Source organism: Oncorhynchus tshawytscha, linkage group LG12, assembly GCF_018296145.1.
Source record: "Oncorhynchus tshawytscha isolate Ot180627B linkage group LG12, Otsh_v2.0, whole genome shotgun sequence".
NCBI classification, from domain to species: domain Eukaryota; kingdom Metazoa; phylum Chordata; class Actinopteri; order Salmoniformes; family Salmonidae; genus Oncorhynchus; species Oncorhynchus tshawytscha.
This window is the reverse complement of record NC_056440.1, coordinates 7,623,506-7,650,647: the sequence shown is the minus strand read 5'-3', so window position 1 is coordinate 7,650,647 and position 27,142 is coordinate 7,623,506. Positions and strand designations below refer to the sequence as shown.

General features: G+C 43.7%; 1 protein-coding gene across 1 annotated transcript in view; it reads left to right on the top strand.

The window, feature by feature from the left end:
- Positions 1-27,142, top strand: part of LOC112240057 (extracellular matrix organizing protein FRAS1) — a 338,168-nt gene that overhangs the window by 271,271 nt on the left and 39,755 nt on the right. Inside the window, 12 exon segments of the mRNA XM_042331265.1 lie at positions 1,841-2,088; positions 3,886-4,037; positions 9,314-9,476; positions 12,233-12,368; positions 14,612-14,808; positions 17,516-17,672; positions 19,039-19,302; positions 19,614-19,808; positions 20,029-20,148; positions 20,605-20,784; positions 22,015-22,139; positions 26,044-26,184. Coding sequence (XP_042187199.1) covers positions 1,841-2,088; positions 3,886-4,037; positions 9,314-9,476; positions 12,233-12,368; positions 14,612-14,808; positions 17,516-17,672; positions 19,039-19,302; positions 19,614-19,808; positions 20,029-20,148; positions 20,605-20,784; positions 22,015-22,139; positions 26,044-26,184 — 2,078 coding nt within the window.

The following is a 27,142-nucleotide window of genomic DNA, read 5'->3' as shown; positions in this document are numbered from 1 at the left end:
ACAGTAGGTAGCTAGACCAGTAACAGTAGGTAGCTTAGACCAGTAACAGTAGGTAGCTAGACCAGTAACAGTAGGTAGCTAGACCAGTAACAGTAGGCAGTTAGACCAGTAACAGTAGGTAGCAAGACCAGTAACAGTAGGTAGCAAGACCAGTGACAGTAGGTAGCTAGACCAGTAACAGTAGGTAGCTAGACCAGTAACAGTAGGTAGCTAGACCAGTAACAGTAGGTAGTTAGACCAGAAGGTAGCTAGACCAGTAGATAGCTAGACCAGTAACAGTAGGTAGTTAGACCAGTAACAGTAGGTAGTTAGACCAGTAGGTAGCTAGACCAGTAACAGTAGGTAGTTGTAACAGTAGGTAGTTAGACCAGTAGATAGCTAGACCAGTAGATAGCTAGACCAGTAGGTAGTTAGACCAGTAACAGTAGATAGTTAGACCAGTGACAGTAGGTAGCTAGACCAGTAACAGTAGGTAGCTAGACCAGTAACAGCAGGCAGTTAGACCAGTAACCAGTAACACTAGTTAGACCAAAAACAGTAGGTAGCTAGACCAGTAACAGTAGGTAGCTAGACCAGTAGGTAGCTAGACCAGTAACAGTAGGTAGTTAGACCAGTAACAGTAGGTAGCTAGACCAGTAACAGTAGGTAGTTAGACCAGTAGGTAGCTAGACCAGTAACAGTAGGTAGTTAGACCAGTAGGTAGCTAGACCAGAAACAGTAGGTAGTTAGACCAGTAACAGTAGGTAGCTAGACCTGTAACAGTAGGTAGCTAGACCAGAAACAGTAGGTAGCAAGACCAGTAACAGTAGTTAGCTAGACCAGTAACAGTAGGTAGCTAGACCAGTAACAGTAGGTAGTTAGACCAGTAGGTAGCTAGACCAGTAACAGTAGGTAGTTAGACCAGTAGGTAGCTAGACCAGTAACAGTAGGTAGTTAGACCAGTAGGTAGCTAGACCAGAAACAGTAGGTAGTTAGACCAGTAACACTAGGTAGCTAGACCTGTAACAGTAGGTAGCTAGACCAGAAACAGTAGGTAGCTAGACCAGAAACAGTAGTTAGCTAGACCAGTAACAGTAGTTAGCTAGACCAGTAACAGTAGTTAGCTAGACCAGTAACAGTAGGTAGCTAGACCAGTAACAGTAGGTAGCTAGACCAGTAGGTAGCTAGACCAGTAACAGTAGGTAGCTAGACCAGTAACAGTAGGTAGCTAGACCAGTAACAGTAGGTAGTTAGACCAGTAACAGTAGGTGCTAGACCTGTAACAGTAGGTAGCTAGACCAGTAACAGTAGTTAGCTAGACCAGTAACAGTAGTTAGCTAGACCAGTAACAGTAGGTAGCTAGACCAGTAACAGTAGGTAGCTAGACCAGTAGGTAGCTAGACCAGTAACAGTAGGTAGTTAGACCAGTAGGTAGCTAGACCAGAAACAGTAGGTAGTTAGACCAGTAACAGTAGGTAGCTAGACCTGTAACAGTAGGTAGCTAGACCAGTAGGTAGCAAGACCAGTAACAGTAGGTAGTTAGACCAGTAGGTAGCTAGACCAGTAACAGTAGGTAGTTAGACCAGTAGGTAGCTAGACGAGAAACAGTAGGTAGCTAGACGAGAAACAGTAGGTAGCTAGACCAGTAACAGTAGTTAGCTAGACCAGTAACAGTAGTTAGCTAGACCAGTAACAGTAGGTAGCTAGACCAGTAACAGTAGGTAGCTAGACCAGTAACAGTAGGTAGCTAGACCAGTAAAAGTAGGTAGCTAGACCAGTAACAGTAGGTAGCTAGACCATTAAAAATAACATAACAGTTTTATTTATTGAACAGTATCATTCTACTCCTTTGTCCCTCCAGGTGACACGTTCTCCTTCAGTGACGTGACACGTAACGTTTTGCAGTATGAACACTCTGGCCTCTCCACCGACGAGGATGCCATCACCTTTACCGTTACTGACGGCTTCTCCATGACGACGGCGGTGGTACAGGTGGTTGTGTTGGGCGTCGGGGGCGACGGGCCCAGGAGAGACCCAGAGGCCCTGCTGTCCATGGAGGTTCCTGAAAAAAGTACTAGTGTCATCAGACGCATACACCTGGGTTATACGGTTAGTAAACACACCTGGGTTATACTGTTAGTAAACACACCTGGGTTATACTGTTAGTAAACACACACCTGGGTTATACTGTTAGTAGACACACCTGGGTTATACTGTTAGTAAACACACCTGGGTTATACTGTTAGTAAACACACCTGAGTTATACTGTTAGTACACACACCTGGGTTATATTGTTAGTAAACACACCTGGGTTATATTGTTAGTAAACACACCTGGGTTATACTGTTAGTACACACACCTGGGTTATACTGTTAGTAAACACACCTGGGTTATACTGTTAGTAAACACACCTGAGTTATACTGTTAGTAAACACACCTGGGTTATACTGTTATTAAACACCCACCTGAGTGTGTGTGGACTGAAGCTCAGAGTTAGATGTGTGTGTGTGACACACACAGGACACAATGTGTATCCATACCTGAACCCCCTCTGAATGGTACTTCTGTTTTTGTGTTCATGTTGAGCCTCATTATAATATGATGTCATGAGATGTGAATGTGGTTCAGCTCCTTCCGTTATGGTCTTGACTTATTGAAACCTCTTTAGTATAGATACTGTACGTTCAACCACAGCTTCACATAATAATGAGCATACATTTTATTATACTATTTGTTTCATAATTATAGTGTACACTACCGGTCAAAGGTTTTCAAACACCTACTCATTTAAAAAAAAAAAAAAAACTATTTTCTACATTGTAGAATAATAATGAAGACATCAAAACTATGAAATAACACATTTGGAATCATGTAGTAACCAAAAAAGTGTTAAATAAATCTAAATATATTTGAGATTTGAGCTTCTTCAAATAGCCACCTTTTGCCTTGATGACAGCTTTGAAAAAAAAAAGGTTTGATGTCTTCACTATTGTTCTACAACGTAGGAAATAAACATAAAGAAAAACCCTTGAATGAGCAGGTGTTCTAAAATCTTTGACCGGTAGCATAGGTCCTAAGGTGAACTTGTCCGGTAGCATAGGTCCTAAGGTGAACTTGACCGGTAGCATAGGTCCTAAGGTGAACTTGACCGGTAGCATAGGTCCTAAGGTGAACTTGTCCGGTAGCATAGGTCCTAAGGTGAACTTGACCAGTAGCATAGGTCCTAAGGTGAACTGACCGGTAGCATAGGTCCTAAGGTGAACTTGACCGGTAGCATAGGTCCTAAGGTGAACTTGACCGGTAGCATAGGTCCTAAGGTGAACTTGACCGGTAGCATTGGTCCTAAGGTGAACTTGACCGGTAGCATAGGTCCTAAGGTGAACTTGACCGGTAGCATTGGTCCTAAGGTGAACTTGACCGGTAGCATAGGTCCTAAGGTGAACTTGACCGGTAGCATAGGTCCTAAGGTGAACTTGTCCGGTAGCATAGGTCCTAAGGTGAACTTGTCCGGTAGCATAGGTCCTAAGGTGAACTTGTCCGGTAGCATAGGTCCTAAGGTGAACTTGTCCGGTAGCATAGGTCCTAAGGTGAACTTGTCCGGTAGCATAGGTCCTAAGGTGAACTTGTCCGGTAGCATAGGTCCTAAGGTGAACTTGTCCGGTAGCATAGGTCCTAAGGTGAACTTGTCCGGTAACATAGGTCCTAAGGTGAACTTGTCCGGTAGCATAGGTCCTAAGGTGAACTTGTCCGGTAGCATAGGTCCTAAGGTGAACTTGACCGGTAGCATAGGTCCTAAGGTGAACTTGACCGGTAGCATAGGTCCTAAGGTGAACTTGACCGGTAGCATAGGTCCTAAGGTGAACTTGACCGGTACTGTATCATGAAATATGTGATCATATTTTGCAGAGCGACACCTCTCCAGATGAGAAGATACGTATTCAGCTGGTGTCAGTTCCTATGTACGGCATCCTGACCAGGACAGGGTCAGACTCAGAGCACCAGGAGATGACAGAGTACTCCTCTTTCACCTTGGACGACATCAACAAACACAGGATCAGGTAGAGCCAGTTCCATTAAACACATAGACAGACAGAGCGAATACATAATATGATATTTGAAATGTCTCTATTCTTCACTTTTGTGACTGTAATTGTTACGAATCCCTTTTGGCCCGACAGTCTAGGGGGGGATGGTAATGAGACCCGTAACATAACTCATGCAAATTATAATTGTGACAAAGTAAAAGTGTGAACGAAATAACCACGATAACTGAAATTATACCGTCAAACTCAGGGTTTATTAATAAACACACGGTAATGGGGGGAGCAGGAAAAGGGGCTGAGCTGGACCCAAGGAAAGAAACAATAAGCATCCAAAACACCCCTAAGCTAGACTAGCCTATTTTAACAACAGCTAACTAAGTAACCAAAAATACAGTGGGTGGTCCGCCCAGTTCTAACTAGTGTTTTTAACAAAGTCTACCTACGGGTAGTGTATGCCCATGGGCGATTTGTCTTGGTTTCCCCTTTTCCCACCAGCAATCAAACACAAACACCATAACCAAAAACAATACTCACAGGAGATGACAAAGTGATTTGGAGGTGCTCAAACAAAAGAGAGGTTAAGACACAAAGAGAGAGTGAAACACAGAGATCTACATACATGGCATTTACAGAGAGATTGAGCTCTAGAGCAAACAACTGATGGGGTTTTTAAACCAAGGGAAAGGAACTGTGATAGGGTAGGAAACAGGAGGAGGTGTGTCTTCTGATTGATGATTGATTGTTGACTGATCAAATCAAATCAAATCAAATTTTATTTGTCACATACACATGGTTAGCAGATGTTAATGCGAGTGTAGCGAAATGCTTGTGCTTCTAGTTCCGACAATGCAGTAATAACCAACAAGTAATCTAACTAACAATTCCAAAACTACTGTCTTATACACAGTGTAAGGGGATAAAGAATATGTACATAAGGATATATGAATGAGTGATGGTACAGAGCAGCATAGGCAACATACAGTAGATGGTATCGAGTACAGTATATACATATGAGATGAGTATGTAAACAAAGTGGCATAGTTAAAGTGGCTAGTGATACATGTATTACATAAGGATGCAGTCGATGATATAGAGTACAGTATATACGTATGCATATGAGATGAATAATATAGGGTAAGTAACATTATATAGGGTAGCATTGTTTAAAGTGGCTAGTGATATATTTACATCATTTCCCATCAATTCCCATTATTAAAGTGGCTGGAGTAGAGTCAGTGTCAGTGTCAGTGTGTTGGCAGCAGCCACTCAATGTTAGTGGTGGCTGTTTAACAGTCTGATGGCCTTGAGATAGAAGCTGTTTTTCAGTCTCTCGGTCCCAGCTTTGATGCACCTGTACTGACCTCGCCTTCTGGATGATAGCGGGGTGAACAGGCAGTGGCTCGGGTGGTTGATGTCCTTGATGATCTTTATGGCCTTCCTGTAACATCGGGTGGTGTAGGTGTCCTGGAGGGCAGGTAGTTTGCCCCCTAATTGATGCGTTGTGCAGACCTCACTCCCCTGGAGGGCCTTACGGTTGAGGGCGGAGCAGTTGCCATACCAGGCGGTGATACAGCCCGCCAGGATGCTCTCGATTGTGCATCTGTAGAAGTTTGTGAGTGCTTTTGGTGACAAGCCGAATTTCTTCAGCCTCCTGAGGTTGAAGGGCGCTGCTGCGCCTTCTTCACGATGCTGTCTGTGTGAGTGGACCAATTCAGTTTGTCTGTGATGTGTATGCCAACTTAAAACTTGCTACCCTCTCCACTACTGTTCCATCGATGTGGATAGGGGGTGTTCCCTCTGCTGTTTTTAACAAGTCCACAATCATCTCCTTAGTTTTGTTGACGTTGAGTGTGAGGTTATTTTCCTGACACCACACTCCAAACCTCACCTCCCCCTGTAGGCCGTCTCACAGTCGTTGTTGGTAATCAAGCCTACCACTGTTGTGTGGTCCGCAAACTTGATGATTGAGTTGGAGACGTGGCCACGCAGTCGTGGGTGAACAGGGAGTACAGGAGAGGGCTCAGAATGGCATTTGTGGGGCCCCAGTGTTGAGGATCAGCGGGGAGGAGATGTTGTTGCCTACCCTCACCACCTGGGGGCCCCGTCAGGAAGTCCAGTACCCAGTTGCACAGGGGAAACAGGAGACCCAGGGTCTCGAGCTTGATGACGATTGTTGCTTGGAGGGTACTATGGTGTTGAATGCCGAGCTGTAGTCGATGAACAGCATTCTCACATAGGTATTCCTCTTGTCCAGATCGGTTAGGGCAGTGTGCAGTGTGGTTGAGATTGCATCGTCTGTGGACCTATTTGGGCGGTAAGCAAATTGGAGTGGGTCTAGGGTGTCAGGTAGGGTGGAGGTGATATGGTCCTTGACTAGTCTCTCAAAGCACTTCATGATGACGGATGTGAGTGCTACGGGCGGTAGTCGTTTAGCTCAGTTACCTTAGCTTTCTTGGGAACAGGAACAATGGTGGCCCTCTTGAAGCATGTGGGAACAGCAGACTGGTATAGGGATTGATTGAATATGTCCGTAAACACACCGGCCAGCTGGTCTGCGCATGCTCTGAGGGCGCGGCTGGGGATGCCGTCTGGGCCTGCAGCCTTGCGAGGGTTAACACGTTTAAATGTCTTACTCACCTCGGCTGCAGTGAAGGAGAGACCGCATGTTTTCATTGCAGGCCGTGTCAGTGGCACTGTATTGTCCTCAAAGCGGGCAAAAAAGTTATTTTGATTGGGGAGTGATGATGTTCACCTGTGAGGGGAGAAGGAGAGAAAAGAAACACACACAGGATACACACACAGGATACTTGTATCTGTAACAGTAATATTTACTGTAATATTTACTGTAATATTTACTGTACATTTCTTTTAAACTGATTATTTCAACTTTGTTTATTATCTGTTTCACTTGCTTTGCCAATGTAAACACATGTTTCCATGACAATAAAACCATTGAATTTAGTTGAATTGAGAGAGGCAGAGAGAGAGAGGCAGAGAGAGGCAGAGGCAGAGAGAGGCAGAGAGGCAGAGAGAGAGAGGCAGAGAGAGAGAGGCAGAGAGAGAGAGGCAGAGAGAGAGAGGCAGAGAGAGAGAGATAGCAGATGCAGATAGAGGCAGAGAGAGAGAGGCAGAGAGAGAGAGGCAGAGAGAGAGGCAGAGAGAGAGAGGCAGAGAGAGAGATGCAGAGAGAGAGAGGCAGAGAGAGGCAGAGAGAGAGGCAGAGAGAGAGGCAAAGAGAGAGAGGCAGAGGCAAAGAGAGAGAGCTGAGTGAGAGGCAGAGAGATAGAGAGAGGCAGATAGAGAGAGGCAGATAGAGAGAGGCAGAGAGAGAGAGAGAGAGAGAGCAGAGAGAGAGAGGCAGAGAGAGAGAGAGAGCAGAGAGAGAGAGAGGCAGAGAGGCAGAGAGAGGCAGAGAGAGAGAGAGGCAGAGAGAGAGAGAGAGGCAGAGAGAGAGAGAGGCAGAGAGAGAGAGGCAGAGAGGCAGAGAGAGAGAGAGAGCAGAGAGAGAGAGAGAGAGAGGGCAGATAGAGAGAGAGAGAGGCAGAGAGAGAGAGGCAGAGAGAGGCAGAGAGAGAGAGGCAGAGAAAGAGGCAGAGAGGCAGATAGAGGCAGAGAGAGAGAGGCAGATAGAGAGCAGAGAGAGAGAGGCAGATAGAGAGAGGCAGAGAGAGAGAGAGAGAGAGAAAGAGGCAGAGAGAGAGAGAGAGAGAAAGAGGCAGGTAGAGAGAGAGAGAGAAAGAGGCAGGTAGAGAGAGAGGATGACAGAGTACTCCTCTTTCACCATGGAGAAAGTAATCTAAAGTAGCTTCCTCTCCTTGTTTGCTTCTACTTTACCTGTACTGATCTGTAAAGAACTGGACAGGTTGAAAGTTAATTATGTTGTCCACTTCACATTCTGGTATCCATTCCTACCAGCTCCTATGTTATTATTGAAGTAATTATTAAGACGATTTGTTCTGCCGTGTAGATATTTATTTCAAAATTATTTCGATTTTTTTTTTTCGGTCCAAGTTATTTAATTGAGAGCAATTCTCATTTAGGCTTAAAGTAGCGACTTAGTCGAATGGTTTCTGTAAAAGTAATGGCTTCTATCTTCTGTCACTCCTACTATACAATAGAAACGGTAGAAAAAGATTTAGTGTGTTTTAGTGACGATATGGGAAAGCACAAACAGCTTAGCTCAATTAGCATGTCTAATTAGCGAACATTAAATATCAACCACCTGCAAGACACACACACACACACACACACACACACACACACACACACACACACACACACACACACAATGAAAACCAGGCATCAAAATGAAAACAAAAATTAGGCCTTGGGACTTCATCCCCATAATGTGCCTCTGATTAGCCTTGATGCAAATTAGCACACTAGGCTAATATTATAGCAAACATCTCTGGGGCTGTGGGTTTAAATCACTTGTTTTTGTTAAACTTACCAGACTGCCTTTCTGTGTTAATGAGAATTAGCAAAATATTATATTTTATTCAGGTACTTTTCGCTAGTTTTTAAAGGGCTTTATATACACCATTAGTCTTCATATCGGTGTTGCACTGTGAGAGTTAGAGGATGTTAGATGTGTTCAGATCCGTTCTCCAGATATAGACATATAGATCAGTTATAGATCAGATATAGAGACGTAGATCAAATATAGATCAGATACAGATCAGATATAGAGATATAGATCAGACATAGATCAGATATAGAGATCTAGATCAGATAAAGATTAGATATAGAGCTATAGATCAGATATAGAGATATAGCTCAGATATAGAGCTATAGATCAGTTATAGATCAGATATAGAGACGTAGATCAGATATAGATCAGATATAGGTCAGATATAGAGATATAGATCAGATATAGAGATCTATATCAGATCTAGATCAGATATAGAGATATAGATCTGCATGTATAACGCGTTTTATTAGTGTGAGGAGAATCTCGGCTCTTCCACCACTAATCTGTATCCCATCGTGAACGATGGGTGACACTTTTCTTAAAAGCAGTCGATAGCTATAATGATTTATGACTTGTTATAAGCATGTATTAGCCCATCTAATGTGTAGATGTTACAGTAAACTTGTAGTATGTTATGTCTTTCAATATGTCACATCATCGTTGTTGTTGTTGTTGTTGTTGTTAATAGTAAACAAGGTATTATTTTGAGACGATGCTATGCGCTGGTTTTGGGTAAAACATTTTATTGTTTTGTTTTCCTTGAAGACTATGTTTTTGGATGAACTTCACTAAAGCTCCCATTTCCTTCCTGCCATACAAGCTACATCACTTCCTTTGAGATAGGAAGTCAGCCGGTGACGGACATCTTCCATTTTATTGTTTACGACGGTGAGAACAATCGCCTTGACAACCAGATGTGTACCATCACCATCACCTCCATAAAGAGACAGCCTCCAGTGGTCACTGTCCGCAGTGGCATCAAGGTACACACACACGCACGCGAACACACACGAACACACACGCACACATACACACACACGTGCACACACACACACACACACACATGTATGCGCACACACACGTGCACACACACACACACATACAAACACACACTCACACACACTACTCAGCTTGTTTGGACAGTTGCTAGGGAACAGAACAAAGAGATACTGTTTGCAACATATGAAGCAACACCAAGCAACACAGCTAATGCAACGCTCAGTGGGACAGTGTCTAACGCTGTGTGTGTGTGTGTGTGTGTGTGTGTGTGTGTGTGTGTGTGTGTGTGTGTGTGTGTGTGTGTCAATGTGTGTGTGTGTGTGTGTGTGTGTTGTGTGTTCACTGTGACTGTGATGTTCTAGGCATTCTGTGATGTGAAGGAGTCAGGGTCAATCAATGTAACATAAATGAGTAGAACAGAAATAGAACCTCTGACATTGGAAATTGATATTGGAATGGAGGGTGTCTGTTCTAGGCATTCTAATTCAATGTCTGTTCTAGGCATTCTAATTCAATGTCTGTTCTAGGCATTCTAATTCAATGTCTGTTCTAGGCATTCTAATTCTATGTCTGTTCTAGGCATTCTAATTCTATGTCTGTTCTAGTCATTCTAATTCTATGTCTGTTCTAGTCACTCTAATTCTGTCTGTTCTAGTTCTGTTCTAGTCACTCTAATTCTGTCTGTTCTAGGCATTCTAATTCTATGTCTGTTCTAGGCATTCTAATTCAATGTCTGTTCTAGGCATTCTAATTCAATGTCTGTTCTAGGCATTCTAATTCTATGTCTGTTCTAGGCATTCTAATTCTATGTCTGTTCTAGTCATTCTAATTCTATGTCTGTTCTAGTCACTCTAATTCTGTCTGTTCTAGTCACTCTAATTCTGTCTGTTCTAGTCATTCTAATTCTATGTCTGTTCTAGTCACTCTAATTCTGTCTGTTCTAGTCACTCTAATTCTATGGAACGTGGTCTATATTATACATTATCAAACTGGGTGGTACGAGCCCTGAATTCTGATTGGCTGAAAGCCGTGGTATATGTTTTATCATACCCGTCATTTGTCCTGCTCTAAGGACGTTGGTAACCAGTTTATAACAGCAATAAGGCACCTCGGGGGTTTGTGGTATATGACCAAAAAAAGGGCTGTATCCAGTCACTCTGCGTTGCGTCGTGAGTAGAACAGCCCTTAGCCGTGATATATTGGCCATATACTACACCCCCTCTGGCCTTATTATGATATATAATTTTATTTATTTAACCTTTATTTAACTAGGTAAGTCAGCTAAGAACAAATTCTTATTTACAATGACGGCCTACCCCGGCCAAACCCTAACCTGGATGACGCTGGGCAGTGCCGCCCTATGGGACTCCCAATCACGACCGGTTGTGATACAGCCTGGAATCGAACCAGGGTCTGTAGTGACGCCTCTAGCACTGAGATGCAGTGCCTTAGACCGCTGCTCTTAAGCAATCCCTCAATAACATGGACTGGCAGGCCATGCTGTACTACATGATATAATAGAAATAGTCCTGGGGTGGATGTTGCACTTAGTGACTGATCTGTGATCAGAGTTACCTTCCACAATCCTCCCTGTAAAGATCTTAGTGACTGATCTGTGATCAGAGTTACCTTCCACAATCCTCCCTGTAAAGACCTTAGTGACTGATCTGTGATCAGAGTTACCTTCCACAATCCTCACTGTAAAGATCTTAGTGACTGATCTGTGATCAGAGTTACCTTCCACAATCCTCCCTGTAAAGATCTTAGTGACTGATCTGTGATCAGAGTTACCTTCCACAATCCTAACTGTAAAGATCAGTAGCTATCTAGGGGTAATTTCAAATCAAATCAAAGTTTATTTGTCAAGTGCGCCGAATACAACAGGGAAATGCTTACTTAGAGGCTCTAACCAATAGTGCGGGAAAAAAGGTGTGTGTGTGTGTGTGTGTGTGTGTGTGTAGGTAAGTAAAGAAATAAAGCAACAGTAAAAGACATTTGAAATAAGAGTAGCGAGGCTATAAAAGTAGCGAGGCTATAAAAGTAGCGAGGCTACATACAGTCACCGGTAAGTCAGGCTGATTGAGGTAGTATGTACATGTAGATATGGTTAAAGTGACTATGCATATATGATGAACAGAGAGTAGCAGTAGCGTAAACGAGGGGTTAGCGGGTGGTGGGACACAATGCAGATAGTCCGTGTAGCCATTTGGTTACCTGTTCAGGAGTCTTATGGCTTGGGGCTAAAAACTGTTGAGAAGCCTTTTTGTCCTAGACTTGGCACTCTGGTACCGCTTGTCGTGTGGTAGTAGAGAGAACGGTCTATGACTGGGGTGGCTGGGGTCTTTGACAATTTTTAGGGCCTTCCTCTGACACCGCCTGGTGTAGAGGTCCTGGATGGCAGGCAGCTTTGCCGCAGTGATGTACTGGGCCGTACACACTACCCTCTGTAGTGCCTTGCGGTCGGAGGCCGAGCAATTGCCGTACCAGGCAGTGTTGCAACCGGTCAGGATGCTCTCGATGTTGCAGCTGTAGAACCTTTTGAGGATCTCAGGACCCATGCCAAATCTTTTTAGTTTCCTGAGGGGGAATAGGCTTTGTCGTGCCCTCTTCACGACTGTCTTGGTATGTGTAGATCGTTCTAGTTTGTTGTTGATTTCATCCCAGTTGTCCTAGAAGTGTTCTCCAATGCTGTATCTGCATACTGAGATCTTCTGCAACTTTCTATTTTATGTATATCTAGGTCCAGGAAGGAGGAAGAGTCCAGCTGTCAACCAATCACATCATTGTATCAGATCTGGACACACCCAAGAAGGACCTGCTGGTGTGGATGATCAGCTCGCCCAAATATGGCTTCATTGAGAACACGAGACGAAGAGGTGTGTGTGTGTGTGGGTGGGTGGGTGGGTGTGAGCGTGTGTGTGTGTGTGTGTACACTCTGCGTATCAGTAATATACAACATAGTGGAACATCTTGACAGCAGACCTCCCTAGTGGAGATATTTGCCGTCTGGTTCTTCAGTGGTCTGGTGATAGACACCATGTCTCTTTCAAAGACAACACTCATCTACTATATAAAGCCTTAGATCCTGAGAGTGAGAGTGTGAGAGTGTGAGATTGCGAGTGTGAGATTGCGAGTGTAAGATTGCGAGTGTAAGATTGCGAGTGTGAGAGAGCGAGTGTGAGAGAGCGAGTGTGAGAGAGCGAGTGTGAGATTGAGAGTGTGAGAGAGCGAGTGAGCGAGTGAGCGAGTGTGAGAGAGCGAGTGTGAGAGAGCGAGTGTGAGAGAGCGAGTGTGAGAGAGCGAGTGTGTGAGAGAGCGAGTGTGAGAGAGCGAGTGTGAGAGAGCGAGTGTGAGAGAGCGAGTGTGAGAGAGCGAGTGTGAGAGAGCGAGTGTGAGAGAGCGAGTGTGAGAGAGCGAGTGTGAGAGAGCGAGTGTGAGAGAGCGAGTGTGAGAGAGCGAGTGTGAGAGAGCGAGTGTGAGAGTGAGAGAGCGAGAGCATCTGCACATCATTACAACACCGTATATAGATATAATATGACATTTGAAATGTATTTTGGAACTAATATTTACTGTTCATTTTTTGTGATGTTCATTCTTTTAATCACTTTTGTTTATTAAGTATTTTACTTGTTTTGGCAATGTAAACATATGTTTCTCATGCCAATAAAACCCTAAAATTGAATTGAATTGAGAGCAAGAGAGAGAGAGAGAAAGTGAGAGAGTAAGAGCAAGAGGGGGAGAGAGAGAGAGAGAGAGAGAGAGAGAGAGAATGAGAGCGAGAGAGAATGAGAGCGAGAGAGAATGAGAGCGAGAGAGAGAGAGAGAGAGAGAGAGAGAATGAGAGCGAGAGAGAATGAGAGCGAGAGAGAATGAGAGCAAGAGAGAGAGAGAGAAAGTGAGAGAGTAAGAGCAAGAGAGAGAATGAGAGCGAGAGAGAATGAGAGCGAGAGAGAATGAGAGCGAGAGAGAATGAGAGCGAGAGAGAATGAGAGCGAGAGAGAATGAGAGCGAGAGAGAATGAGAGCGAGAGAGAATGAGAGCGAGAGAGAATGAGAGCGAGAGAGAATGAGAGCGAGAGAGAATGAGAGAATGAGAGCGAGAGAGAATGAGAGCGAGAGAGAATGAGAGCGAGAGAGAATGAGAGAATGAGAGCGAGAGAGAATGAGAGAGAGAGAGAATGAGAGCGTGAGAGAATGAGAGAGAATGAGAGCGAGAGCGAGAGAGAATGAGAGCGAGAGAGAATGAGAGCGAGAGAGAATGAGAGCGAGAGAGAATGAGAGCGAGAGAGAATGAGAGCGAGAGAGAATGAGAGCGAGAGAGAATGAGAGAATGAGAGCGAGAGAGAATGAGAGCGAGAGAATGAGAGCGAGAGAGAATGAGAGAATGAGAGCGAGAGAGAATGAGAGAGAGAGAGAATGAGAGCGTGAGAGAATGAGAGAGAATGAGAGCGAGAGCAGAGAGAATGAGAGCGAGAGAGAATGAGAGCGAGAGAGAATGAGAGCGAGAGAGAATGAGAGCGAGAGAGAATGAGAGCGAGAGAGAATGAGAGCGAGAGAGAATGAGAGAGAATGAGAACGAGAGAGAATGAGAGCGAGAGAGAATGAGAGCGAGAGAGAATGAGAGCGAGAGAGAATGAGAGCGAGAGAGAATGAGAGCGAGAGAGAATGAGAGCGAGAGAGAATGAGAGCGAGAGAGAATGAGAGCGAGAGAGAGAGAGAGAGAGAGAGAGAGAGAGAGAGAGAGAGAGAGAGAGAGAGAGAGTCTCAATGTAATAAACCTATATTTCCCATAAGGGCCAGTTGTCCTGGGCAGAGCAGTGTGAATATAAGCAGAGGTACAGTACCTACAGACATATGAAACAACACTCGTGACAGTGGAAGGAGGCCTGCAGAAAAGTCTTTATACTGCAAAGTAAACCTTGTTTTTCATCCGTGATGTGATGCCTGAAGTACTGGTCTTCAGTTACGTTGTCTCCTCCTGAGAATTCCCCTGTTGAAATATAAATTAATATCTATTAGCCTGTAGTATTTCTACATGATGTCATCAGTCTTGGATGTTTCTGATCTAACCCTGAAGTGAGATCTCACTTCCCATTCTGGTTTCGTCCTCTGTCTCCCAGTGGGCTCGTTGGGCGGTTCAAATACCCGCGTCATCAGTCCAGAGGTTCCCTTCTCCATGGACGACCTGACCACTGACCACATCTTCTATGTTCAAAACGTCCAGAACACTGAACACCACTACCAGGACACCTTCTCCTTCTACATCAGTGATGGGTCCAGTCAGACAGAGGCCTTCAATGTCAACATAGATATACTGGTAGACAATACTACTACTACTATATCAGTGATATACTGGTAGACAATAATACGACTACTACTACTACTACTACATCAGTGATATACTGGTAGACAATACTACTACTACTACTACTACTACATCAGTGATGTACTGGTAGACAATACTACTACTACTACTACTACTACATCAGTGATATACTGGTAGACAATACTACTACTACTACATCAGTGATAAACTGGTAGACAATACTACTACTACTACTACTACTACTACTATATCAGTGATATACTGGTAGACAATAACTACTACTACTACTACTACATCAGTGATATACTGGTAGACAATACTACTACTACTACTACTACATCAGTGATAAACTGGTAGACAATAATACTACTACTACTACATCAGTGATGTACTGGTAGACAATACTACTACTACTACTACTACATCAGTGATATACTGGTAGACAATACTACTACTACTACTACTACTACATCAGTGATGTACTGGTAGACAATACTGCTATTACTACTACTACTACTACATCAGTGATAAACTGGTAGACAATAATACTACTACTACTACATCAGTGATGTACTGGTAGACAATACTACTACTACTACTACTACTACTACTACATCAGTGATATACTAGTAGACAATACTACTACTGCTACTACTACATCAGTCAACATAGATATACTGGTAGACATAATTATTAAAGCTACAATCCTTAAGACACACAGCAGACCTGTTACTTGGTTTGATACATTGAGATTCATAAATGGATCTATGAATGCAAAGACTGAAAATCCATCCTATCAGCATGCTTAGTTTTACACATATTTTAAAGATGTATGTTGTGTATTTATACAAATACTATGTTATTAATAATAATGAACTCTTAACTTATTGCAAAGTTCACAAAGAAAACTTTCAGACAAGGTTGATGGATTTTATAATCCTGTGATAACTACACCAGGATTGTATTGTTCTGTGATAACTACACCAGGATTTTATTGTCCTGTGATAACTACACCATGATTTTATTATTCTGTGATAACTACACCAGGATTTTATTGTCCTGTGATAACTACACCATGATTTTATAATCCTGTGATAACTACACCAGGATTGTATTGTCCTGTGATAACTACACCATGATTTTATAATCCTGTGATAACTACACCAGGATTGTATTGTCCTGTGATAACTACACCAGGATTTTTTTGTTCTGTGATAACTACACCAGGATTTTATTGTCCTGTGATAACTACACCAGGATTTTATTGTCCTGTGATGACTACACCAGGATTTTATTGTCCTGTGATAACTACACCAGGATTTTTTTGTTCTGTGATAACTACACCAGGATTTTATTGTCCTGTGATAACTACACCAGGATTTTATTGTCCTGTGATAACTACACCATGATTTTATAATCCTGTGATAACTACACCAGGATTGTATTGTCCTGTGATAACTACACCAGGATTTTAGATTTTTTTGTTCTGTGATAACTACACCAGGATTTTATTGTCCTGTGATGACTACACCAGGATTTTATTGTCCTGTGATAACTACACCAGGATTTTATTGTCCTGTGATAACTACACCAGGATTTTATTGTCCTGTGATAACTACACCAGGATTTTATTGTCCTGTGATAACTACACCAGGATTTTATTGTCCTGTGATAACTACACCAGGATTTTTGTTGTTCTGTGATAACTACACCAGGATTTTATTGTCCTGTGATAACTACACCAGGATTTTATTGTCCTGTGATAACTACACCAGGATTTTATTGTCCTGTGATAACTACACCAGGATTTTATTGTCCTGTGATGACTACACCAGGATTTTTTTGTTCTGTGATAACTACACCAGGATTTTATTGTCCTGTGATAACTACACCAGGATTTTATTGTCCTGTGATAACTACACCAGGATTTTATTGTCCTGTGATAACTACACCAGGATTTTATTGTTCCGTGATAACTACACCAGGATTTTTTTGTTCTGTGATAACTACACCAGGATTTTATTGTTCTGTGATAACTACACCAGGATTTTATTGTCCTGTGATAACTACACCAGGATTTTATTGTTCCGTGATAACTACACCAGGATTTTATTGTCCTGTGATGACTACACCAGGATTTTTTTGTTCTGTGATAACTACACCAGGATTTTATTGTCCTGTGATAACTACACCAGGATTTTATTGTCCTGTGATAACTACACCAGGATTTTATTGTCCTGTGATAACTACACCAGGATTTTATTGTTCCGTGATAACTACACCAGGATTTTATTGTCCTGTGATGACTACACCAGGATTTTATTTTCCATACATTTATTTGTATTTATTTTTAATCTGCATAAAAATGCATTCCTTTGTCTGCTAGGGCCCCTGATGTGATGATTATATTTTATTTTTTTATTTAACTCGGTAAGTCAGTTAAGAACAAATTATTTTTTACAATGACGGCCTATAAACAGTGTGTTAACTGTCTTGTTCAGGGGCATTTTTACCTTGTCAGCTCAGTGGATTCAATCTTGCAACCTTTCAGTTACTAGTCCAACCCTTTAACCACTAGGCTACCTGCCACCCTGAGCCTTGCGTGTATGTTTTCTTGCATGTGTGTATGCTAAACTTTACACTTGTGTGTGTGTGCACGTGTGTGTGCGTGTGCGTGTGCGTGTGTGTGTTCCTGCAGCAGACTAAAGAGGAGATGGAGCCGGTGGTATCAGTGAACAGAGTCCAGGTGGAGCAGAACTCAGGAGTGGTCATCACTAACTCCTCTCTCAACGTCCTGGACCAGGACACACCAGACAACGACATCATAATCACCGTCACCAAGCAACCTGCCTACGGTACGGCACACACACACACACACACTTTACCTCTAACAGCCCGACAGTCAGTGTCAAATGCTGCTCCTCTCTCTCCAGTCCACTACTTGACCTCTAAGTCTCCCTCCATCCCTCCCTTTAATTCTCCCTTCCTCCATCTATCCCTCCATCCATCCCTCTAACTCTCCCTCCATCCATCTCTCCACCCATCCCTCTAACTCTCCCCCCATCTCTCCCTCGGTCCCTCCATTCTACCCTCTAACTCTCCCTCCATCCTTCCCTCTATTTATCTCTCCATCCCTCCCTCTCACTCTCCCTCCATCTCTCCATTCTACCCTCTAACTCTCCCTCCATCTCTCCCTCGGTCCCTCCATTCTACCCTCTAACTCTCCCTCCATTCTACCCTCTAACTCTCCCTCCATCTCTCCATTCTACCATCTAATTCTTCCTCCATCTCTCCATCCTACCCTCTAACTCTCCCTCCATCCTTCCCTCTATTTATCCCTCCATCTCTCCATTCTCCCTCTAACTCTCCCTCCATTCTCCATCCCTCCCTAACTCTCCCTCCATCTCTCCATTCTACCATCTAATTCTCCCTCCATCCTTCCCTCCCTCTATTCCCTCCATCTCTCCATCCCTCCCTCTAACTCTCCCTCCATCTCTCCATTCTACCATCTAATTCTTCCTCCATCTCTCCATCCCTCCCTCTCACTCTCCCTCCATCTCTCCATTCTACCCTCTAACTCTCCCTCCATTCATCCCTCTAGCTATCCCTCTATATCTTCCTCAGTCCCTCCATTCTACCATCTAATTCTCCCTCCATCTCTCCATCCCTCCCTCTAACTCTCCCTCCATCTCTCCATTCTACCGTCTAATTCTCCCTCCATCTCTCCATTCTACCGTCTAACTCTCCCTCCATCCTTCCATCTGTCCCACTAACTGTCCCTGTACTGTCAGGATCCTGCAGCGACTCATTCTTCACAACCAGCAGGCAATAAAAGCAACATAAACCCTCCCATAAAGCCCCTGTCACAGCGTCATAAAACTAAAAACCTATGAAGGCTATCGAGGCCTTTTTACTGTCCTCTCCACTGTCTGCTTGCCAGACAGCTTCTGCTAAACGACATTGCGAAGCGTAAAACACATTCATCATCGATGCACATACGCTGGTACGCAGGTGCCGGGTCTCACATTGCCGGGATTCAAGACCTTCCAGTGAGGAAGATATGTCACCCCATCTACTTTTAGTTATTTCATCTATCTACCTTTTTTGTTGTTGCTTGCCTTATGTAAAGTGTCTTTGAGTGCCACGAAGAGGGCTAAATAAACAAGACACACCCCTATCATTATTAATTATTACTCTGTACCACGGCGGTACTGTTTTCAGGTAAGCTGCGTAGACGCCAGTTCTACTCCCAGCCTCTGGAGAACGGTCGGATCCTGTCTCAGGGGTCCACGTTCACCTACCAGGACGTGGTGGACCTGCTTCTGGTGTACACCCCTGACGCGGCCAGCGGGGGCAGTGACGAGCTCGCCTTCTCTCTGACCGACGGCGTCCACGTCGCCACCGGACGGCTCACCTTCACCATAGACGTCAGGAAGAGCGAAGGACCAAGGATGACTGTGAATAGAGGCCTGCAGCTGGCCGCAGGTACGCTCTTGGGTTTGTGTGGACCTTGTGTGACCTTAAACAGTTTCCGCAGGTAAGGACAGGGACAAACAGGGTTTTTGTCTTGCGCCAGGACTCACATGTCTCCATGGTGACTGGGTACGAACACACCTGATTCAACTCTGAAAGGGCTTGTTGATTACTTGTTGAGTCAGGTATTACAGTTCTGAGATGGTGTCAAAATGTACCATTTTGGGGATACTGGCACAACAGATTGGGAAAGGCTGATCTAGCTGGCTTACGTTGTGTTCTTTGGTGTATCCTGACTTCTACTGTACCTATTCTCCCCTCAGGCTCAGCGGCTAAGATTACTGAGCAGAACCTGAAGGGATCAGATTCAGACTCAGATAGCCTGAAGCTGAGGTACATCCTCACCAAAGACCTTCCATTAGGAAGACTACAGCTTTCTAAAGAAGGAGGACGAGGACAGGACAAGATGTCTGTTAAAGGACCTGTCAAGAGCTTCACACAGGAGGAGGTCAACAAAGGTATCTCTCTCTCTCTCTCTTTTGCTCTCTCTCGTTCTCTCGCTCTCTCTCTCATCATTTTCACTTATTCAATATTCTTCAAGGAAAAATGCCCTGTGACTTTCTCAGAGTTCTTGAAAGTTCTTGAAATGAATTATGATTAATTTACGATATTGAATTGACCCTAACCCTCTGTGTGTGTGTGTGTGTGTGTGTGTGTGTGTGTGTGTGTGTGTTGCAGGTCTTTTGGAGTACAGTCATGAGAAGGGAGAGAAAGGAGGGAGCGTCTCCTTCAAGTTCAACCTGGTGGATCCAGAGGGCAACAAACTGATCGACCAGTCTTTCTTCATCAGTGTACTAGGTATGTACCAGTCTTTCTTCATCAGTGTACTAGGTATGTACCAGTCTTTCTTCATCAGTGTACTAGGTATGTACCAGTCTTTCTTCATCAGTGTACTAGGTATGTACCAGTCTTTCTTCATCAGTGTACTAGGTATGTACCAGTCTTTCTTCATCAGTGTACTAGGTATGTACCAGTCTTTCTACATCAGTGTACTAGGTATGTGGTATCTGACGTAGGGGACGCACAGGACAGACTATCGTAGTAAAACAGGGTTCTGCACCATTTGGAATCTTAGCCAGTGGTCCAGTCTGCCAAAAACTGTCAATGGCTGACAATTTGCTCCATCCTTCTGGTCTGTTCTAGGCTTTGTGCTCCCCAGTGGTTTATTGAGACACGGTTTCCACCCTCAGGTTTTAATTTCCCTTTTCCTACTTGTTCTCTTTTGTTCCCTCCCTCCCTCCCTCACCCCTCTAGAGGACCACCTGCCCCCCTCTGTGGTAATGAATAAGGGTCTGGTGGTTGATGAGAACTCAGTGAAGAAGCTGACTACTCTCCAGCTGTCAGCTACAGACCAGGACAGTGAGCCTGGAGAACTGATGTATCGTATCACCAAGCAGACTGCACTGGGACACCTGGAGCACGCCAGCAACCCAGGTACACACACACACATACACACACGCACACACACACACACACACACACAGAAAGACACACACACACAGAAACACACACACACACACACACAAACACGCCGCCAACAACCGAGGTACTGTACTGGAGCTATCAACCAGCTCAGGTGGAAACACACACACACACACAGGACAGTAAAATTGTCAATTCACATACTTATCAACAGAACATCCCTGGTCATCTCTACTGCCTCTGATCTGACAGACTCACTAAACATCCCTGAGAACAGACTCCATCCCTGGTCATCCCTCCCTGCCTCTGATCTGGAGGACTCACTAAACAGAGAACATCCCTGGTCATCCCTCCTGCCTCTGATCTGACAGACTCACTAAACAGAGAACATCCCTGGTCATCCCTCCTGCCTCTGATCTGACAGACTCACTAAACACAAATGTTTTGTTTGTAAATGATGTCTGAGTGTTAGAGTACACCCCTGGCTCTCTGTAAATAAATAAAAACAATAACACTGTGCCCATGCGCAGACCAGCTGGCTGGTGTGTTTACGGACATATTCAATCAATCCCTATCCCAGTCTGCTGTCCCCACATGTTTCAAGATGTAGAAAAACCAAAAGTCTGGTTTGCTTAATGTAAGTCATTTAAAATTATTTATTTACTTTTGATACTTCAGTATCTTTGAGCAATTCCATGTACTTGTGATACTTAAGTATATGTAAAACCAAATGCTTTTAGACTTTTACTCTAGTAGTATTTTACTGGGTGACTTTCACTTTTACTTGAGTCATTTTCTATTAAGGTATCTCTACTTTTACTCAAGTATGACAGTTGGGTACTTTTTCCTCCATTGTAGGGCAGAATTGCCGTCAGCTAGCGAACAATGCTAACTACCACTACAGTGTGCTATTCTAATGCTATTCTAATGCTAACTACCACTACAGTGTGCTATTCTAATGCTAATCTAATGCTAATAGCATTCTATTCCAGGAACTGATTACATGATGTCTGTGCCACGATCAGTAAATACCATTATACCAACAGACTTGGTATATGAATACATAATTAGTGTATGGCCCAAACAGGAATCAAACCCACGACCCTGGCATTGCTAGTTCAATGCTAATGGTGGATTAATATGCTGTGTTGATTTTCAAAGAAAGTTTAGAAAGCTAACGCTAACACATCCATTAACTTTAACTGTTAATGCTAATGAATGCTAATTTCCTTCCGGATACAGGAACACGCATCACGTCCTTCTCCCAGGCTGATCTGACCTCCCGCAGTGTCCAGTACGTTCACACCAGCGAAGAAGAGAAGCATGCGGACCAGTTTTCCTTCATCGTGTCTGACGGCGCTAACGAGGTACACACACTCGTGCACGCAAGGACACACACACACACACATGGTCACACACATGTTTTGTTCTTTTATCCTCATACACACACACACACACAAACACACACTATCGATAATGTCCCTCTCTAATGCAGCCTAATGAGCAGCAGAAGCAGTCAGCCAACTATTGGCTGACCGCTCGGCCTTCACTATTGGCTGACCGCTGTGTGTAAGAGGTTATCGGGCCGTGTCACTATTGGCTGACCGCTGTGTGTAAGAGGTTATCGGGCCGTGTCACTATTGGCTGACCGCTGTGTGTAAGAGGTTATCGGGCCGTGTCACTATTGGCTGACCGCTGTGTGTAAGAGGTTATCGGGCCGTGTCACTATTGGCTGACCGCTGTGTGTAAGAGGTTGTCGGGCCGTGTCACTATTGGCTGACCGCTGTGTGTAAGAGGTTATCGGGCCGTGTCACTATTGGCTGACCGCTGTGTGTAACAGGTTCTCTGTTTTAAAACACTGTGCAGTAGGTTACTGTGAAACAAGATACAATGTTCTGCATTGAAAAATGTTGCAAACAAGGATCAAAATTCAAATGTTATTTGTCACCTGCTTCGTAGACACAAGGTGTAGAGAAAGAGAGAGAGAGAGAAACAGAGAAACAGAGAGAGAGAAACAGAGAGAGAGAGAGAAACAGAGAGAGAAAGAGAGACAGAGAGAGAAACAGAGAGAGAGAGAGAAACAGAGAGAGAGAGAAACAGAGAGAGAGAGAAACAGAGAGACAGAGAGAGAGAAACAGAGAGACAGAGAGAGAAACAGAGACAGAGAGAGAGAGAGAGAAACAGATAGACAGAGAGAGAAACAGAGACAGAGAGAAAGAGAGAGACAGAGAGAGAGAAACAGAGAGACAGAGAGAGAGAAACAGAGAGACAGAGAGAGAGAAACAGAGAGAGAAACAGAGAGAGAAACAGAGAGAGAAACAGAGAGAGAGACAGAGAGAGAGACAGAGAGAGAGAAATATTGACATGAGGAATAAATACACAGTGAATAACAAACAAAAATAATGAGTAAAAATAACATGGCTATATACAGGGATTACCAGTACCGAGTCGATGTGCAGGGGTACGAGGTAATTGAGGTACATACTGTAGGTAGGGGTAAAGAGACATGGCAACATGATAGATAATAGACAGTAGCAGCAGCGTGTGTGTGTGTGTGTGTGTGTGTGTGTGTGTGTGTGTGTGTGTGTGTGTGTGTGCATAGAGTCAATGCAAGAGAGTTAGAAGCTGTTCAGGGTCCTGTTCAGGGTCCTGTTCAGGGTCCAGACCTTGTGCACTGGTACTGCTTGCCTTGCAGTAGCAGAGAGAACAGTGTATTGCTTGGGTGGACACCGCCTGGTATAGAGGTCCTGGATGGCAGGGAGCTAAGGCCCCAGTGATGTACTGGGCTGTATTCGCTGCCCTCTGTAATGCCTTGCTAATAATATTTACTGTCTACCAGCAACTCCCTGTATTAACCTTGTCTTTAGGTAGATAACAGTGTTCTGTACGGTGTTCAGGTAGATAACAGTGTTCTGTACGGTGTCTCTAGGTAGATAACAGTGTTCTGTACGGTGTCTCTATGTAGATAACAGTGTTCTGTATGGTGTCTAGGTAGATAACAGTGTACTGTACGGTGTCTTCAGGTAGATAACAGTGTACTGTACGTGTCTTTAGGTAGATAACAGTGAACTGTACGGTGTCTTTAGGTAGATAACAGTGTTCTGTACGGTGTCTTCAGGTAGATAACAGTGTACTGTACGGTGTCTTTAGGTAGATAACAGTGAACTGTACGGTGTCTTTAGGTAGATAACAGTGTTCTGTACGGTGTCTCTAGGTAGATAACAGTGTTCCGTACGGTGTCTTTAGGTAGATAACAGTGTTCTGTATGGTGTTCAGGTAGATAACAGTGTACTGTATGGTGTTCAGGTAGATAACAGTGTTCTGTACAGTGTATTTAGGTAGATAACAGGTGTCTCTAGGTAGATAACAGTGTTCTGTACGGTGTCTCTAGGTAGATAACAGTGTTCTGTATGGTGTCTTCAGGTAGATAACAGTGTTCTGTACGGTGTCTCTAGGTAGATAACAGTGTTCTGTATGGTGTCTTCAGGTAGATAACAGTGTACTGTACGTGTCTTTAGGTAGATAACAGTGAACTGTACGGTGTCTTTAGGTAGATAACAGTGTTCTGTATGGTGTTCAGGTAGATAACAGTGTTCTGTACGGTGTCTTCAGGTAGATAACAGTGTTCTGTATGGTGTTCAGGTAGATAAGTGTTCTGTATGGTGTCTTCAGGTAGATAACAGTGTTCTGTATGGTGTCTTCAGGTCGATAACAGGTGTCTTTAGGTAGATAACAGTGTTCTGTATGGTGTCTTCAGGTCGATAACAGGTTTCTTTAGGTAGATAACAGTGTACTGTACGGTGTCTCTATGTAGATAACAGTGTTCTGTATGGTGTCTAGGTAGATAACAGTGTTCTGTATGGTGTCTTCAGGTAGATAACAGTGTACTGTACGGTGTCTCTAGGTAGATAACAGTGTTCTGTACGGTGTCTTCAGGTAGATAACAGTGTTCTGTATGGTGTCTTCAGGTAGATAACAGTGTTCTGTATGGTGTCTTCAGGTAGATAACAGTGTTCTGTACGGTGTCTTCAGGTAGATAACAGTGTTCTGTACAGTGTTCAGGTAGATAACAGTGTTCTGTACGGTGTCTTCAGGTAGATAACAGTGTTCTGTATGGTGTCTTCAGGTAGATAACAGTGTTCTGTACGGTGTCTTCAGGTAGATAACAGTGTTCTGTACGGTGTCTCTAGGTAGATAACAGTGTTCTGTACAGTGTCTTTAGGTAGATAACAGTATTCTGTATGTTGTCTTTAGGTATATAACAGGTGTCTTTAGGTAGATGACAGGTGTCTTTAGGTAGATGACAGGTGTCTTTAGGTAGATGACAGGTGTCTTTAGGTAGATGACAGGTGTCTTTAGGTAGATGACAGGTGTCTTTAGGTAGATAACAGGTGTCTTTAGGTAGATAACAGTGTTCTGTACGGTGTCTTCAGGTAGATAACAGTGTTCTGTATGGTGTCTTTAGGTATATGACAGGTGTCTTTAGGTAGATAACAGGTGTCTTTAGGTAGATGACAGGTGTCTTTAGGTAGATAAGTGTTCTGTACGGTGTCTTTAAGTAGATGACAGGTGTCTTTAGGTAGATGACAGGTGTCTTTAGGTAGATGACAGGTGTCTTTAGGTAGATGACAGGTGTCTTTAGGTAGATGACAGGTGTCTTTAGGTAGATGACAGGTGTCTTTAGGTAGATGACAGGTGTCTTTAGGTAGATAACAGGTGTCTTTAGGTAGATAACAGGTGTCTTTAGTGTGTCTTTAGGTAGATAAGTGTTCTGTACGGTGTCTTTAAGTAGATGACAGGTGTCTTTAGGTAGATGACAGTTGTCTTTAGTAGATAACAGGTGTCTTTAGGTAGATCTTTAGGTAGATAACAGTGTTCTGTAGGTTCTTTAGGTAGATAAGTGTTCTGTAGGTGTCTTTAGGTAGATGACAGGTGTCTTTAGGTAGATGACAGGTGTCTTTAGGTAGATGACAGGTGTCTTTAGGTAGATGACAGGTGTCTTTAGGTAGATAACAGGTGTCTTTAGGTAGATAACAGGTGTCTTTTTAGGTAGATGACAGTGTTCTGTCTTTAGGTAGATAAGTGTTCTGTACGGTGTCTTTAGGTAGATGACAGGTGTCTTTAGGTAGATGACAGGTGTCTTTAGGTAGATAAGTGTTCTGTACGGTGTCTTTAAGTAGATGACAGGTGTCTTTAGGTAGATGACAGGTGTCTTTAGGTAGATGACAGGTGTCTTTAGGTAGATAACAGTGTTCTGTATGGTGTCTTCAGGTTGCCCAGACGTTCTACATCACCATCCGGCCGGTGGATGACTCCCTCCCCCTGCTGGTGGTTCCTGGGATGAGGGTTCAGGAGGGTGTCAGGAAGACCATCACTGAGTTTGAACTGAAGGCCACCGACGCTGACACAGAGGTAGGCTGGCAGACTGTCCAGTCACTACACACACCTCACTACTCATACACAGACAGAGAAGTAGTCTGGCTGGTCATTACACTAATACTGTTAGACAGAGGTAGACTGGCTGGTCATTACTGTTAGACAGAGGTAGACTGGGTGGTCATTACTGTTAGACAGAGGTAGACTGGGTGGTCATTACTGTTAGTCAGAGGTAGACTGGCTGGTCATTACTGTTAGACAGAGGTAGACTGGCTGGTCATTACTGTTAGACAGAGAAGTAGACTGGCTGGTCATTACTGTTAGACAGAGGTAGACTGGCTGGTCATTACTGTTAGACAGAGGTAGACTGGCTGGTCATTACTGTTAGACAGAGGTAGACTGGCTGGTCATTACTGTTAGACAGAGGTAGACTGGCTAGTCATTACTGTTAGACAGTGGTAGACTGGCAGGTCATTGCTGTTAGACAGATGTAGACTGGCTGGTCATTACTGTTAGACAGAGAAGTAGTCTGGCTGGTCATTACACTAATACTATTAGACAGAGGTAGACTGGCTGGTCATTACTGTTAGACAGAGGTAGTCTGGCCGGTCATTACACTAATACTATTAGACAGAGGTAGACTGGCTGGTCATTACTGTTAGACAGAGGTAGTCTGGCCGGTCATTACACTAATACTATTAGACAGAGGTAGACTGGCTGGTCATTACTGTTAGACAGAGAAGTAGTCTGGCTGGTCATTACTGTTAGACAGAGGTAGACTGGCTGGTCATTACTGTTAGACAGAGGTAGACTGGCTGGTCATTACTGTTAGACAGAGGTTGGCTGGCTGGTCATTACACTAATACTGTTAGACAGAGGTTGAATGGCTGGTCATTACTGTTAGACAGAGGTAGACTGACTGTCCGTTCCCTGCATACCTGTGTCATTTTAACCACTCCACACACTTTCAATGATTTTACTTTATGTTCTTTGA